Consider the following 16,867-nt stretch of genomic DNA (forward strand, 5'->3'; position numbering starts at 1 on the left):
TGCTAATGACAATCACACATAAATTAATTATTTTCAGTGACTCACTCTAGTGGACATTGTGGGCAAGGAAAAAAAATATCAAAGGCTTAGGTGTTAAAAGACCAGATTTTATCCTACTTCTGTTTCTATTTCTACAAATGGAACATGAATCTAAATTATTTCCAGTAGTTTAAATAGAGATCACAGTGAAATTGCTTTGTTAAAACTAAATTGCAAATAATAAAAATATTTTCAACTCCCAATAAGTGACTAATTTTTAAACTTAGATGAGCTTCTTGGTGTTCTGTGTCATATCAGAGGATGCTTCATTCATATACGGTTACAAGAGGAAGATGTGTCAAAACCGCGATGAAATTAGAAACATGTATGTCCTTCTGTGGGTGGAAGTCATGGAAATGTGAGGAACTGACAGAAATGCACGGCAGCAAGCAGAAGGGCAGTGTTGGCAAAGCTGAGTTTACTTTGTTTGATCTACCTTAAAGCTAATTGCCAGAATAACAAATTCAACCAAGTTTTAGTCAATATTTATACATTTTATACATTGAAAGCACATTTTCTCTCATAATGGCCATTAACAAGCGTCAAAGATTAGGAAGAAAGAAAACACAAAAATTGATACATTCCTAAAATCATTTTCAAAATATGTCTATTTCACTTTCTTTTACTTCTTCTATGTTTTAGGATGCGTGTTGCTCTGGAAAAGGAGGTAGAACGCCTGGAGTCAGCTCTGTCCCTGTGGAAATGGAAGTACGAGGAGCTAAAGGCCTCCAAGGAGGCCAACGTGCAAGAGGTACGTCAAGATTCAGAGGAGAGAGGGCAGCAGGTTGCCTGTCTCGGAGTGGGTAACGCAGTGAACCCAGGGCAGAAGGCATGGCAGAGAGGAGAAGGTGGCTAAAAGATGGAAATTCCTCTAAAGAAAACTATTTGAAAGCACGTGTCAGTAGCAGACTTAGTCACACCCTGGCAGTAAGAGTCTGGTTCTGAATGGCACACTGTGCTGCAGTTTTATGTTAGTATTTCTGTTTCTTAGAACCCTCTGTTGTATATATTTGAAGTGTACATATAGACGGTGAGATGGTTCTTGATCAACATGACGGTTGGTACCCGGTACCCACTATAGACTCCTGGGAAGGGACTGCTCACGTTGTATTTCCTACCATCCATCATAAACAACTAACTGCTCATATTCTTTAATGAAGCAGTCTGAAATATCAATTTATCCCTAGTGGGTTTAGGTTCTGTTCATGGTGGCATTATAGTTATTTATGATCAACCATTTTTCTTTCTAAAAAAATATTTTTTGTTTGTAGATGAACACAGTACCTTTATTTTATTTATTTATTTTTATGTGGTGCTGAGAATAGAACATAGTGCCTCACACGTGCTAGGCAAGCACTGTATCGCTGAGCTACAACCCCAGCCCCCCCAGTTGCCTTTTTACATTTCTTTTGCATTATTGCCTGTGGAATATTGTCATTGACCCTCTCATTTGAGTGGTTTATTAATACCTAGTATTCAAAGACATAAAAAGAATGAAATCCTGCCTTTTGCAACAATGTGGGTGGAACTGGAGATCATTGTGTTAAGTGGAATAAGTCAGGCGCAGAAAGACATCCTCTGTGCAACCTCACTCCAAAGTGAACATTAGAATACAGATGTCATACAAGTTGGGAGTAGAAAGGTGGTGACCACAGGCTGGGGCCAGGGAAAAAGGAGGCCTAGTGGAGGTCAAGCAGTGTGGGGTAACTGAGATGGGACTAAGAGGTTTGGGCTTGCTGTTTCACAGTAGGGTAATTATAGCAATGGCAACGTGTTTCAAAAATCTGGAAGAAAATACTTTGAATGTTTTGCCATACAGAACTGGTAAATATTTGAAGAGATAGATATGTTCAAAATGATGTACACACTACAATGTATTCAATACACAATGTATTCATGTATTGAAACAACACACAGTGTCTCATAGATACATATACAATTTTTAAGTTTTAGGTATCAGTTAAAAATAAATTTAATAAAACAAAAAGAAAGTTGGGCACTGTGGTGCACACCTGTAATCCCAGCAACCTGGGAGGCTGAGTCAGGAGGATCACAAATTCAGAGACAGCCTCAGAACTTAGTGAGGTCCCTAAGGAACTTAGGGAGACCCTGTGTAAAAAAAAATAAAAAATAAAAATAGAAATAAAATAAAATAAAAAGAGCTGGGGATGTTGCTCAGTGTTAAAGCGACTCTGGGTTCAATCCTTTACCCTACCCCCAAAAAAAATTAAAAAGGAAAGTAATTGTACATATTCTGTGTTCATTGTATCAGGTTAGTGTTCGGGAAAGAAAAATGAGCAAATCAAAGGAAAGAAAATAATGAGCAAGAATGCTGACAACTAAATCCTATCAAGTAGGTTAACATTTAGCAGGTGCATGTGAAATATGCAGATATCGTATACATGCACACACACTTACACGAATATATGAACTGGTGATATTTATATATGCACAAGTACCTAACTGAACCTGGAGACTCTGGCTACAAACATTTGCAATTAATTAGTTTACTTTTACTGGAAGAATAGTTTACAATATGAAAAATCATGTTATTCTTAAATACGTGTATATGCTATATATGCTAATGGATTCTAAATTTGACTAAGAAAACTAATATGTGAGATAAAATTGGTTTGAAATCCAATTTTCAAAAAGGCCACATGCATGTACTATCTCTTGCCACTAGTGTGCAGTGCAGACTTGATAATGTCACTGAGTAAGCCTTTTTATTCAAGAAATTTAACACTAACATTGTAACTGGTTGGGGAAGAAGTCATGGTTTCGATTCAGTTTATAAAGCAATATGTATATTTTTAAATGTTTGATATTTTATATTCAAGGATGATTTTTGGTAGCAAGTCTGATAATGTTCACTCTAAACAAATCAACAAAAATATTTAGGTGAAAAAAATAAAACAAATATACAATTATAAAATATAAATTTCTTCTTTCTTTGATATCCATACAGAATTACGTATTTATACACATGTGATGCTTTTGCAATATATAATAGTGGTAGGGTTTTCAGAATAGAAGAAAGAAGAAAGAATTTTTATTATAGATGAAGAAAATTTATAAACATAAATGGTTTGTTCTATTTATACGGGATTGAAAAAAATCTCTTTCACTTCCTAACAAGTAACTCATTTTATTCTTAGAATCTTTTTGTATGAATGTTGTATGCACATTTATTTTAATTTTTATATAATGATGAAATGTTTAAAAATATTCAAAACTGAACTAATAAGAATACCTAGTCACATATAATTAATTATATGTCTTTTGTTTAATTCTTTTAATAATGGATTACAACAGAAGAAGGATTTTATGGTATATTTTAAAATGGCATTGTCAGGTAAGTGTAAGGACAAAATATTCAAAGTCTAGATACAAGTTGATTGACATTCAGAAAAAGTGTGTCATGATGCATGAGTTGAAACTTTATATGTATTATTCTTTCTTACTCTCTGTCTCCTCAAAACTTTTGATAATTACCTTCACTTTCACTGTCTAGTTTTATGGTTTTATACATAAAACTGTTCAAATATAAGAGCAGTTCTTTTGTGGATACCAGAAACAGTTTAAAAGCAAATTCATGTCTGGTTGAGGACTGCTGATGGAAAGATTAGCAATTGTTAGAGCTGGAAACAGATGTGCTTGGTCGAGCTAGATTTTTAAAAATGTATTTAAAAGTCTGGTGTGCTTTAGTGAGAAATCATTCTTAAATCACTGACATTTAGAGGAGAGAAATGGTAAGAATTTAATTGTAAAATCTAAGTAAGTATTTAAAATGCAACCAAGATAATAAGCAATAGAGGTAATTATATCCAAAATGCTGTTCCTGTGTTGAATTTAATACTTATTCAGCTCTTTCTTTGCAAGTCTATACATATTGATTTGGAATTAGATTACAAATTCTAAGTGTGCTGAAATGATCATTCCTATGAAATCTCATGGTCTAGAGGATCAAATATTCATGCAAGAAACATTGATTACAAATAACTGTGACAACTCATTTAAAGAATCAATGACTCTTATTCTTTCCATAATGGAAGAGATCCTTTGACATATATGAGAATACTGCTAACATTTTAAATCGTCTCAATCTAAAAACCTGAAAGTTTACATTTTTCTTGAAAATACTGTGCTTCTACCTCTTACTCTTTTATGAATTGTATTAAATAAAATATAAAATATTGTATCATTTTGTGATCATAAAATATGTCTAATAGTTTATAATTCACAGTGATTTTCATTAAATGTTTGTGAATGATTATGTTCAGAGGCAAAGGCATCTTGCTACCCCGATGGTAACAGCCTGCATCAGAGTCTTACCTCTGACATTTCAAACACCTTTCTGATGTGGTGGTAATAGGTTAGAATTACTAGCTGCACAAGCTAAAATTTTACACTTACATTTTTTAAAGATATGTCATGGGGACGCTATTCCACACCTACCAAGAAAAGGTCCTTGAAGATTCTTATTAGTAATAAGCATCTGGAGAACTATCAGCACAGTTGTGAGAGCCAAGCTAATTTGGAAACATTGTCTCATTGCTATTCTTGTGGCTTAAGAAATAATTTCATAGAAGTGAGTGAAAACATTAATGTATCTCTTCGATTCTCCCTCCAAACTACATCTGGTACCGTCCCTTTCCATTCCTGCCCCATCCCCGTCAGAGCCAGCACCATCTCTTGCTTGGTGTCTCCATCCAGGTCTCCTCACCACCATGCCTGATCTACTTGACTCCTTTTCCATCCATCAACCAAGGAGACATTTCTAAAGCTTTACATTTGTTTGAAACATTCCAAGACCTCCCTTGCACTTAAAGTAAGCGCTGTCTTCCAAGAACTTTGGGAGACCAGGAAATGCAAATTCACCTGGCCAAACCACCTTGCAGACATTTGATGGATGCCCAGTGATGACACCACTCATTTCTACCTTAACTGCTGAGCAGTGACACAATTTTAGCTAATAGTGCCCAACAGACTTTTTTTTTTTTTTAAGTAAGTACCATCCCTTTTTCTCCTCTGTTTGGAGGGCAGTCTTCTTCCACTCTGCCACTCTGTGGTCCTCTGGGTTCTCAGAGGCCACATAGCTGGATGATAGGCATCAGGATAAAGATTAGGAAAAAGGAAGGAGGTCAAGTGGGAATGATTTAGATGGGCCAGGCTTCGGAGTAGAGCACATGACTTCCCCTTCCCAACTCAAGGTGCGTTACTCAGTGGACCAGCCACACAGAATTCTATGTTGAGAAATACGTTCAAATGTTTTACTCAAAAGGAGAAAGAAAATAGATTAGATAAGCATCTAACTAGTGTCCCATTTGGGGTCAACATGTTATCTAATACAGCGATACTTATTAATATGACATCTTGTTAATAAATGCATTGGCTAAAATATTGCTTTCATTGTAATTGATAAATGATGAAGAATTCAGCTTATATTTAAGAGAACGCAGGCTTCCTAATTCTGAACCCTCACATTAAGAGCTTGCCTTACATCCATGCAGCTGTTTTTACCCCAGGGGACCCTGTCACTTCATGGCCTATGTTCTGGAGAAAGATTGCAGGGTGTGTGCTTCCCACACACATCTCTTTCCCAGAGAAATGGGTGGTGGTGGGGGGGGGGCGGTGAACAGAGCTGCACATCTCCAGTTTCCCCTTCAACTCACCAACCAGATGATCCTCCATCCACTGGGGAGGCGAGTGGAGTCTTGGGGGGCAGCTGGGCATCTACAGGGGTGGTGGCCTGAGTGGTTACAGGTCAGCAGTGCCTCTGCTCTTCTTCTTCTTCTCCCTGGCCATGTGAACCTCCAGCTACACTGGCGTTCATTCCTTTCAACAGACAAACAGAAGGACTTGCTCAGTACCCGGGTCCACGCTGCTCAGTGGCTAGGTCCACCCACCCTTCTGTGTCCAGAACACCATAGCAGCTTTCTGGGCTCCTACCTGCCAGGCACACCTTGCTGTGCACCTCAGTTTACGCATCACGTCATTAGAGTCATTTCTTTCCAACACCTGCTTCTTTTCCTGTTTACCCTCAATACAAGGTGTGAAATTTTGAAAGACCTCATCAGAACGAGTAGAGCTTTGTATTCATGTGCCTCAACCCAGTGTTGAGCACAAGTTTTCAGTTTGTGGTGGATCTGAAATGAGTTGGACACGGTCCTGGTATTTTCCTTGCTAGCTCTACTTGTGTCTGTTCTGCGCACTGGCTGTAGCTGCAGTGTGAGGAGACTAGTTGAAATCCTACCCTTGTCTTTTATTAGCCTGATGATTCCACTGCTCTGCATCCCTAAGGATTTTAGATTTTCCAGGGCACTGGAATGAGTCTTTATCCCTGAAGTCCTATCCATCATGAAAATTTGTTCAGCCCGTTCTTTGTATGACATAAATTAGCTTATCAGGAAAAGAGTAAGGCAGATAAAACACCAAATTAGAATTGGGCAAATGCAGAAGAAAAATGAAGCATATGGGACCCACTTTGCTGACATAAGTACCTCCAAGACCTTTTTAAACAAATGTAATTAAGAATGATACAAGCACTAAATTACATAAGTCAGAATTAATTAAACTACTAGTGGATAATTTATAGGCATTGCCAAGGTAACCCTCAGAACACTGAGATGACTGAATATACACTAAGATCATTATGAGACTCATCAAAAAAATTTAGCCTATTCCTAATCCATTTTACTTGTGGAAACATAAATTAAAAAGAAGATGAAAACAGATATTTTAACATTTATTTAACTTAAACAATACTATCTTAAAAAATAGAAGGAAAGAAATCAGCTAATATTAAATTAAGATATACATATTAGTAGTTTGAGAATAATGGCAATATTAGGCTAAAAGAAATAAGGACTAAAGTCTCTAAGAAAGTTACAAAAAAAAGTTAATTTACCCCACACCTTGGCGATGTTTCACCCAGTATGGAGCAGAGAATTCATGAAATATTTTTATCTCTATTCCACTGGGTGGGCTATTTTGCAGTGGTCCTTGCCTCATAAATGCAAAGTCTCTGTCTTTTTTTTTCTATAAGAAAACCTTATGCAGGGACATTCTGTGTAGACTATTCCATAGATAAAGATCCACCTCAGTACATAGCATTGGTCTTTTTAACTGGAGGACCAGCTGTCCTGTTGAGAAGGAGATTGAACAAGGTCACCTGCCTTTTTCCCTTCTCCCTGAAGGTTTGCTCACCTCCCCACCTCTTCCCCCCCGGTCCTGACATCAAAAGTTTTGATTGTGTATATGGCTGGGTGAAAAATCAGATTGAATCAAAAATATGTTATCTCACTTTAAAAATGCTTGGACATACAGACATCTGAAACGATAAACTGAAAATTGTTCATTCTTTTCACATATATTGTATAACCTTCATTATTTTCTAAACATTCCCTTTTAGACTTTTAAAATACATAATCTGAGGTCAGGGAACCAAGGTGGGAGTTCAGGATCTGTGGGGTTGTGAAGAGGCGTGTCTGTATGTAACGAGATAAAATTGCTTGCATGGGCAATATAATTGAAAAATGGGTAGTGCTCCTCCTTTTTGGAATTTCTGAACCAAATGCAACATAAATTATAATGCTCCCTTTTATTCTACCCAGCTTGTGCTTTGTGCTAATGTAGAGGTTAGAATTTTTTTCTTTCTTTCTTTTTGCGTTTTACTCCATAGCTGTACACATTCTTTAAAAAATTATAATCATTTTCAAAAGATATAAGCTCACCCAAAATTAAAATGTTGGATAACACAGATGAAAACAAACATGTACAATAAATTCTATGTGGATATTTCACTAGTGTATCCTGAGATAATTTGGTTTAGGCACTGAAGAGTGTAAGAACAGCACAGGAAATGAACCACACAGAAACTAAGGGAGAAAGCTGGATTCCTTTGGATGAGAGGAGATAATAGAAAAAAAAATACTCAGGGGATTGAACTATAACAAGTAAACAACAACCAGAATGAAAACAAAAGAGGAAAAAAGAATGTGCGAAAAAGCCAAGTCACCACTCACCACTCCCCCATGCTCTGCGGGAGGGGAGTCCTGCCATCTCCACACTCCTGCCAGCAGACTGTCTGGAGTTACAAACCCCATTTCTGGGACTTGATCACTTTTTAGTGACTAATTATCCCTCAATGCTTCAGACTACTTCCTAGGTCACTGGTCACCCCTGGAGAGCACAATTTGATGCGGTGCAATCAGGATTGCACGGGGATAGCAGGACAAAACATGGCAAGTCACGTGGAAGGACTGCCTTGTAGCTGCCCTGTATAGGGTTGTGCCATCTGAACACCCATAGCATCCCCAGCACCTCTCCTGGCTGGGTGCTTCCTAACTGGCACCTATAATTTACAAGCATTAAGAAATCACAGGCAGAAGGCTAAAAGAGCACTTTAGCTAGCATTTTCCCACAGATCACACAGGAGGTTGAAAGATGCATAGCCTGCATCCTGCAAGAGAGGGGACCCTTTGAAATATACTTTAGAATGTGTAATTGCCACTTGAGGCAAATTTCCTTTGCAATATAGTACAGAAGTTATGATCAAAGCCAATTGGGATATGATTTTATATTTATATTAAAACGTTGTCTAATGTGTACAAAATGAGGTGCTGGCAGAATCTTGTATGGTAGCTCTCACATGTATAATCTGAATACCATAAAAATATTTAAGATATTTTAATGCAGTCATAATGAATTAGCAAAATTCATTAGATTCAGCTAGGAAGAATTTAAAAATTATAGCTAGATTGATAGATATGTCTTTATCTCCAGGTCCCTCTTTTAGAGATTTTTACTTAATTGAATTCAGGGCTTCTTAGGTATCTGTATTCTGAGATGCTCATTATTCTGCTGTGTATTCTCCTTTGAGAACTGCTGCTTTAAGTCACTATATTCCAAAGCTAGAAGAGAGCATGGAGATCCCAAAGACCAACTGTGATGTTTAATTCTGTGTGGCTGCTTGAGTGGACCACAGGATGCCCAAATACTCGGTCAATTATTTTCATTGTGGTTGTGAACGTATTTTGGGTGAGATTAACATTTGAATCCAGAGACTCGGGATAGCAAATTGCCCTCCCCAGAGTAGTTATATCTCATCTAATAAATTAAAGGCCTAAATACAACAAAATTGTGACCTTCCCAACAGTGACTGGGAACACCTCCAGCCTGCCTTCCTTCTAGCTGGATGCTGGATTTTTCCTGACTTTATGGGTCTACAGCTGCTAACTGCAGATCTTGGGATTTAGTTTACATAATTCTTTCTGGGCATGTGTATACTTATGTATAAACACATGCACATATACACCCTCACACAAAAAGCAACATACACACACAAACATCTAATCGGTTTTCTCTGAAGAACCTGGCTAATCTATCCAACCTCTCAAAAGAGTCATAATTTGGCCCAATCAATTCCCTACAAGTTCCAGGTTCTGTCCATTCAACAAATTTTCCTCTTCTACTAATTGTGTTATGGGGCCCCAAAAAGGTACGTGTGTTTCTAGTTAATAACTTCAATTCTTAAATGAGATACATAATTTATTTAACTTACCCTGCATATTAATTTGTAAGTTGACTTAAAATAATTTTTCATGTAGGGTAGAGAAAAGGATATGTTGATAAAAAGATATTTCATATTTTACTTATTTATTTAAATTAAACTACATACCATTCTGCAAAGAAGGAACATGATTTCTCATTGCGAAGGAAAAATTGGGGGATGCTGATGAAGCTTAAGATCAGGGCCCCTCTACTTGGACCTCTTCCAGGTCCTTGACATGGAATGGCTGTGGAAATGTTTGGGATCTTGCCAAGTCAGAGTTGAGTAGAAGCTACATGCAGTTTGTAGGCACTGGAATATAGTTTTGAAATTGTTTCTTGTGTATGTGTAGACAATATGGAAATTGTCTTGACAATGCAGCATAGCTTTAAATAAAAATTACCCAGAAAGTATTTTCTAAGATACCTGTAATGGACAAACTTCCAGAAGTGAAAATGCTAAATAGCAAATAGACCTACATGGTAACACTGTGATCTTATTTAATCCCACTTAATTCACACACACAAAAAAATGATCAACTGTTCTGGAAGAAAGGCTAAGGTTTCCCTATGAAAAAAATATACTAGAAAGTCACTTTCATACTAAAAGTTTATCAGAGTCTTCCTTCCTTCCTTCCTTCCTTCCTTCCTTCCTTCCTTCCTTCCTTCCTTCCTTCCTTTGTTTCTTTCTTTTTCATTTATTTGGTACAAGGGTTGAACCCAGAGATGCTTAACAACACTGAGCTACAACTCCAGCCCTTTTTATTTATTTATTTATTTATTTATTTTGAGACAGAGTCTCACTAAGTTATTTAGAATCTTGCTAAATTACTGTGGCTGTCCTAAAATTTACAATCCTCCTGCCTCTGCCTCCCAAATCTCTGGGATTACAGGCGTGAATTATCAGGATCACCTCATCAAAGTATTTACAATTTAAAAATCTAGGGAAAGAGTTTTGTAATGTTTTGAACAACCAATAAAAAAATTTTTTTTTAAAATCTAGGGAAAAATTATATTGTCATTACTTTGTGATTTTTATGGTATTTGTCATCTTTCCAAAATTTGTGAGTTGTGCTTATCATTCTGAATAAATATTTACTTTCATCCCTAGTTCTTCTTGGTCCCCAAATTGGGAAGAAATCACAGTCTGTGAGACCTGACTTCACGATGGTCCCACTCCCTTTCTGCATGCCCCCTGTCTCCGCGAGGTGGCGCTCCTCCACGTGGCGCTGGTACCTGCGTGCGCACAGATTGATAGCGCGGGCACCCAGGCAGGTCATCTGGCCTGTTTGTCCCCCACTGTGTAACCACCTCGAGGGTAGAAAAACTCTTTCATCTTTCCGGGCTCCTCTGCTACCTCAGTGTCCGACTCCCACTTACAAATGGACTTAATGGGGGTAGATGAATGCTGCAGGGCCGGAGCAGAAAGTTGCTGAGAGTCAGGACTGCGTTCTTTGTCCTATTTACCACGGTTCTGACGGGTTGGGTTTCTGTTTTAACTTTCCACCACACAGCAAGCAGGTTTTTGCTGATTCTAGATATCTGCACTATGTTTACCCAAAAAGGCACAAAGCCCCAAAGAAGAAAAGTGATTTTGTCAGCTATTTGGTTGTGAGAAGTAAGCGCAAAGGTCAGACTCCTCTGGCAGCCAGAGACTCCAAGAACGCGTTAGCAAACTGTAAGTCACAAGATGAGCGAGAAATCATCCCAGATGGAAAGTAGCGGTACCACGTGTGCAACTTCAGACACCATTTCAGTTCTGAGTGTGAGAAGCAGAGTCCCCTGCTGAGCCCCATTCCTCCCTGCTGAGCCCCACTCTGGATGTTAGATTATGACACACGTAAGAAGTGAGTGAGTGGGGTTTGGATTCTTCCTGAAACAGGGGCTCCAGTCTGACAAAAGAAGCCCGAAGCCCTGCCAGGCTCAGTCTGTTGGATTAAGAGAGCTCCAAACAGAAGCTCTGTATAATTTCCAGTTAAATTAGAAGGCATAACTGCCCTAATCCTTTTGATTAAAGCGATCTTTCTTTGTTTTTTACATATTTTAGCAGATTTATTGAAATGCAATTCACATACCATATAATTCATACATTTAAAGTATACAATGCAATAGTTTTAATAGATTCACAGAATTGTATAAGCTTCACCCTAATCAACTTCAGAGCATTTATAACGGCCTCCCAGGAAACTGGTAGCCACCTGCAGTCAGAACTCATTTTCCTGACCCCTGTGACCCCGTGGCTTCTGTTGCCACAAACTCATTTCATGCTATAGATCTGCCCATTCTAGGCATTTCATATAATAAAATTATGGACTGGCTTCTTTTACTTTATGTGATTTTCAAATGATTTCTGTAATCTGCTACATTAGCACCTTTTTGTTATAACCCAATAAAGAAAATAAACATGCTGATTTTTAAAATAAAAACCTGATTTAGAAAAAATATACATAAGAAAGTTTAATGTTATCTTTTCCAATAGAAAAATACTAACATTTAGGTGTTTGAGGCATGTCTGGGCCCAGAGGTAAATTTTTTCAATGTTATTTTCCTTAAATGAAAACTTCAATTTTGGCAAATTCTTGTTCACTATTTCCTGTTTTATAGAGACGTACTAAGTCAGAATCAAAGAAAAACTTCGATTTCTAAAGCCATGCAAGAATTGTAAGATATTCTCTTATTATGATACAGTTAGCATTAATTTTTACTTGATGAAGTCCATGCTTTAGCTTTAGTAAATTATTTCAACCATGATTATTTCATTTGATTTAGTTTCACACTATTGCGATTATTTGCATCTTCAGGCAATATTTAATTAAGAATTAAATAATGTTAATTCTTTTAAAAGTCTGTTTATCTACAACTAAAGATCTAAAATGTGTTTTTTCCACCAATAACTTTGTTGTGAATAATTTCAACTTCTGTATGAGCTGAAGGAATAAGGGCTGTGGAGGAGAAAGAGGGATCTTAGATAATAATCTGTAAAGTTTTAAGTTTAAGAGCAATACATTATAAGGGAACCACTTTCAAGAAAATCTTGAAGATGCTTCCACATAGTATTTTGCTAAAACCACAATAATGATTTGTTTTATAGCTGCAATTCATAAAAATATTTATTATACATGATATAAAGAACTCCTCATGCTATATCTATATGTATGTATTCACACACACATCATATATATAAATGTGTCATATATATGTCGAACCTAAAAGCCAGTTAGTTTTAATGTAGTATAGTTTGTATGTAGTAATGTTTTGTTAAGTTATAATAACTTTCTATAATATTTTTAATTAAAACAATTTTTCTGAATTAAAGAACAAAGTGCATTATCCACTTTTGTGTAAAACTTCAAATTTTATATTGTTTCACGATGTTAATCATTTTTTCTACTACTAATTTATCAATAGACATCGTTTCAATCACTTTTGTAGCACATTGGAAGCTACTTAAACTGATATTTAGTCTGCTTTTCTCCTCTGATGGAAAGTAAAGTAACTGGAGATCTGAATAGTGTGAAATGCCCCAGTGTATATGAGAGCTTTGTCAAAACCACACCTACAACACAAGATTCCTGGTTCTTTTACAGTATCTTTTCAACTACTCTGCTGTTATTCTTTGATCAAAATGCTAGAAATTTCATTTGGAGCCTGTGACTAAGAAATTAAATTTACTTCTTGTGGTTTAGTGTATGAAGTTTTTAGAAATGAATAACTCATGAATTAAATAAAAAAGTCATGTTTCCAATTTAAAAATGGAATAAAGGATAACAATTGATTTCTATATAAAATTATATTTCTCAGTTATTTCACAAAGTAATTTCTTTATACAGATCACATTTGTATAATCATTTCTCTCTGCATGTATATTATGTAGGTTAGCAGACAATTTCACAAAGAACTATAACATTTTATCTGAAATACATGCTAGATAACTTCTGGATAAGATATAAATTAAACTTCTCAGATGTTTGTTCTGTGCAAGTCATGATCAATCCTATGTTGACCGTATGATGTCCTCTCTAACCTTGTGGCAAAATCTCTTAGAAATAATAATTAATTTTTTGGAACTCACATTGGCTTTTCCCTGGCCTTTGAGTGACTGTGGACAAAATTCAACTGTCAGCTGAAATGTATAATCTTGGATTATTGAAGCCAATACTGGACCTTTACTTCATTGCAAGTGAGAGTCAAGTAGCATACAAAATGGCAGTACTTATCCTAAATGACCGTTTATTTATTTATTTATTTATTTATTTATTTATTTATACTTAGGAAGATAACTTTGCTGAATCTATTAAAATGTAAAACTCTCTAGTAATTCCACTTATCAATATCTACCCTAGAGTAACGCTTACATGTGCACACCAAGATGTAGGTACAAGAATAGAAACTTGAAATTTAAAACAACTTAAATGTACATTTATAGACTAGAGTGCAAATAAGCCAAGGTGATATAGCCATTCTATGGAATCATGAAGAATACAGTAAAACCTGGGCACACCTGCAATCTCAGCAACTAGGGGAAGCTGAGGCAGGAGAATTGCAAGTTCAAGGCCAGCCTGGGCAACTAAGCAAGACTCTGACCTAAATGACTGTTTAATAATTCCCAATAGACACAATGTATGTTATTATTTTTCACACTGTTGATTTTTAATCTTATGACTTGGTAGTTCAGCTCTTGGAGGCACACCCACAACAATATATAAAAGAAAAAAAAAACATGCATTATATAGTTTGTGTCAAAAATACTAATGTCTTTCATAGTTGACAGGTTCTTTTAGTGAATTATAAACATGAAAAGGAGTATATATTAATAGATCTTACACTTTGAGATAAACAGAAATGTTGATACTTACAGTTCTTGAGGTATGCTCATTCACAGAGACAGGGTATAGAGTTTGTAAGAAGGGAAATTGTCATTTAAATTATTTTTTTCTATGGAAAATTTCAAACACTTACAAAATAAAAAGAATATCATCACAAACCACAGTGTTTATGTTAGCCATCAATAAAAATTATCATTCTGTAGCCAATCTTATTATTCTGTACCATCCCCATTCACATTCTTACCATATATTATCCTGTCTGGATTTCTGCCTGTGACTCAGAACATAAGGACTTTTTAAATTTTTTTGAAAAATGTAACCATACCAGTTTAAAACTAAAATTTAAAAACAATTTACTCATATCAAATATTCAGTGTTCAATTTTTTTCTAGTATTACAATGTTTCTTTTCAAAGTTCACTTACTTGAATCATTAATTTCGGACATTGATTGGATATATGGGTTTTAAAATGTGTAGGGATCCCCCCATATATATTTCCCCTTTTTGTCTTTGAATTTATTTAAGATTTAGCCAATAAAGCTGAGCTTGGGTTCCACAGGTCGTACCTGTACTGCAGTTTGGTATGTCTCCTGTATTTCTATAGGTGGTAGCTGGACTTGAGGAATTAGGTGGGACAGGGTTTCAGGACTACAAGTCAGTGTCTTCCCCTAGGAAGACCACAGTGGTTGTCTCCATGGTATCAACTGATAATGATACTCATTGACTATATCCATAAATCTAGGAGTTGCAAGATTTTGACATTCGACCAGTTATTTCTGCTTATTAGTTGTGCCTACGAGGAGGTGGCAGGTTAGAGGGAGGACACACTTCCCACTAGTGCTTCAGCTCAGGATTTGAACAGGGGGATGCTCCTCAGCCAGGAGGGAACTCACTGAATTCCACATTGGACAGCAAAATAATCACAGAGACACAGAAACGTAGAACTCAGAACATAATATAAAAATAACGTGTTAGAGATGCCCCAGTCCACTGCAGAGGGGAAGGGAGCACGGGGTGGGGGGGGGGGAGAGCAAAGCTGAGGAAGGAGACTGTCCTGGGACTCTGCTCAAGAGAGGAGGTGGAGCCCAGCCTACCCAGAGACAGTGGGAGAGTCCTGGAGAGAAAAGGGTGGTGATTAAACTCTCAAACAGCGGTTGATACCCTGCAGTTCTCCAATCGCCAGTGTATTGGTTAGCCAACTTGCACATTAGGACTCAGGGGAAAGGTCCCTGGTTTTATTCCTGATATCCATAGAGTTTTGACTTTGCTAGACTGGTTGCTTTGCCTGCTTTTGTGGAGTTTTGCAGGCATTTTTTTTTTTTCCTTTTTGCAGCGCTGTGGAAGTAACCCATGGCCAAATACATGCCAGACTAGTGCTCTACCACGAAGCCACATCCCTAGCCTGAAAACCTTTAAAGTAGTTGTCAACCCTGCACCCTGGCCACCTTCCCACAAGTCACCACAGGGGTAGCTACATGGTTTCCAATTCCAGATTTCCAAGTATGGTCTTTGTAAATTAATCTGCCTAAGGACAGAACTTTACCAGCAAGTTCTTCTCGCCCATGTGACCTTCCAGCCACTTATTGAGGGCTTATTTCCAATCTTCAGTGATAGTTTGAAGCATGTGGCTGGGGTGGGGAAGACGTCTAGAGTACCTAACAGGAGATACTTTGAACTATTGGTGTTGTGAGACAAACTAATGGATAGGTCACAGAATCTGTGGCATTTCTGATGGTTTCCAATTTTCCTTTTCATGAAAATATTGGAGCAGGAGCAACTGGATGGATCAGCTTATAGATAATAAAAACTAAATTTTAATATCAAGTCAAAATGTAGCTTTGCCATATACTTAGAAGGATAATAAAACAACACAATGACTGCTATTACAAAACATTTTCTGTTTCTACCTAACATGTGAAATCAAAATTTTCAGTGCCTACATCAACGGAATAAAAAATAAAACTGATGGTAATTATTATCTCATTTTATCAATAAGTTATTTCACCTATATATACACAAATTAATCTAAAAAATCTATTCATTTATCTCATTAAGAGATGAATTTCTAGTAAATAATTAGTTTATATTTAATACTTACCTATTAAAATAAATAATTTCTTGTTTTTTAAAGCAACTATCTACTCATAGTAATTTTTTGTTTGTTTTTCTTACATATACATGACAGTACAGAGTATCTTGACATTTTATACATACATAGAGTATAACTTATTCGAACAGGATCCTATTCTTGAGATTGTACATGATGTGGAGTTGTCTATTCATATATGCACATCAGACATTTATGTCCAATTCATTCTACTGTCTTTCCTATTTCTATTTCCCCTCCCTTCCCTTCATTACCCTATGTCTAATCCAATGGACTTCTATTCTCACCCCCCCCACACACACACACACTTTTTGGTATTAGCATCTGCATAGTAGAAAAAAAC

General features: G+C 36.5%; 1 protein-coding gene across 3 annotated transcripts in view; it reads left to right on the plus strand.

Annotated features, from left to right (window-relative positions):
- Ccdc102b (coiled-coil domain containing 102B) overlaps positions 1–16,867 on the plus strand; it is a 197,030-nt gene that overhangs the window by 47,968 nt on the left and 132,195 nt on the right. For all 3 annotated transcript variants that reach the window (XM_058580669.1, XM_046448631.2, XM_046448632.2), the window contains exon 4: positions 682–790. In XM_058580669.1, coding sequence (XP_058436652.1) covers positions 682–790 — 109 coding nt within the window. The remainder of the gene's footprint in view (positions 1–681; positions 791–16,867) is intronic.

The sequence above is a fragment of the Marmota monax genome, unplaced genomic scaffold, assembly GCF_021218885.2.
Source record: "Marmota monax isolate L192 unplaced genomic scaffold, Marmota_monax_Labrador192_F-V1.1 WCK01_AAM20220418_F8-fsc00060, whole genome shotgun sequence".
Taxonomy (NCBI): domain Eukaryota; kingdom Metazoa; phylum Chordata; class Mammalia; order Rodentia; family Sciuridae; genus Marmota; species Marmota monax.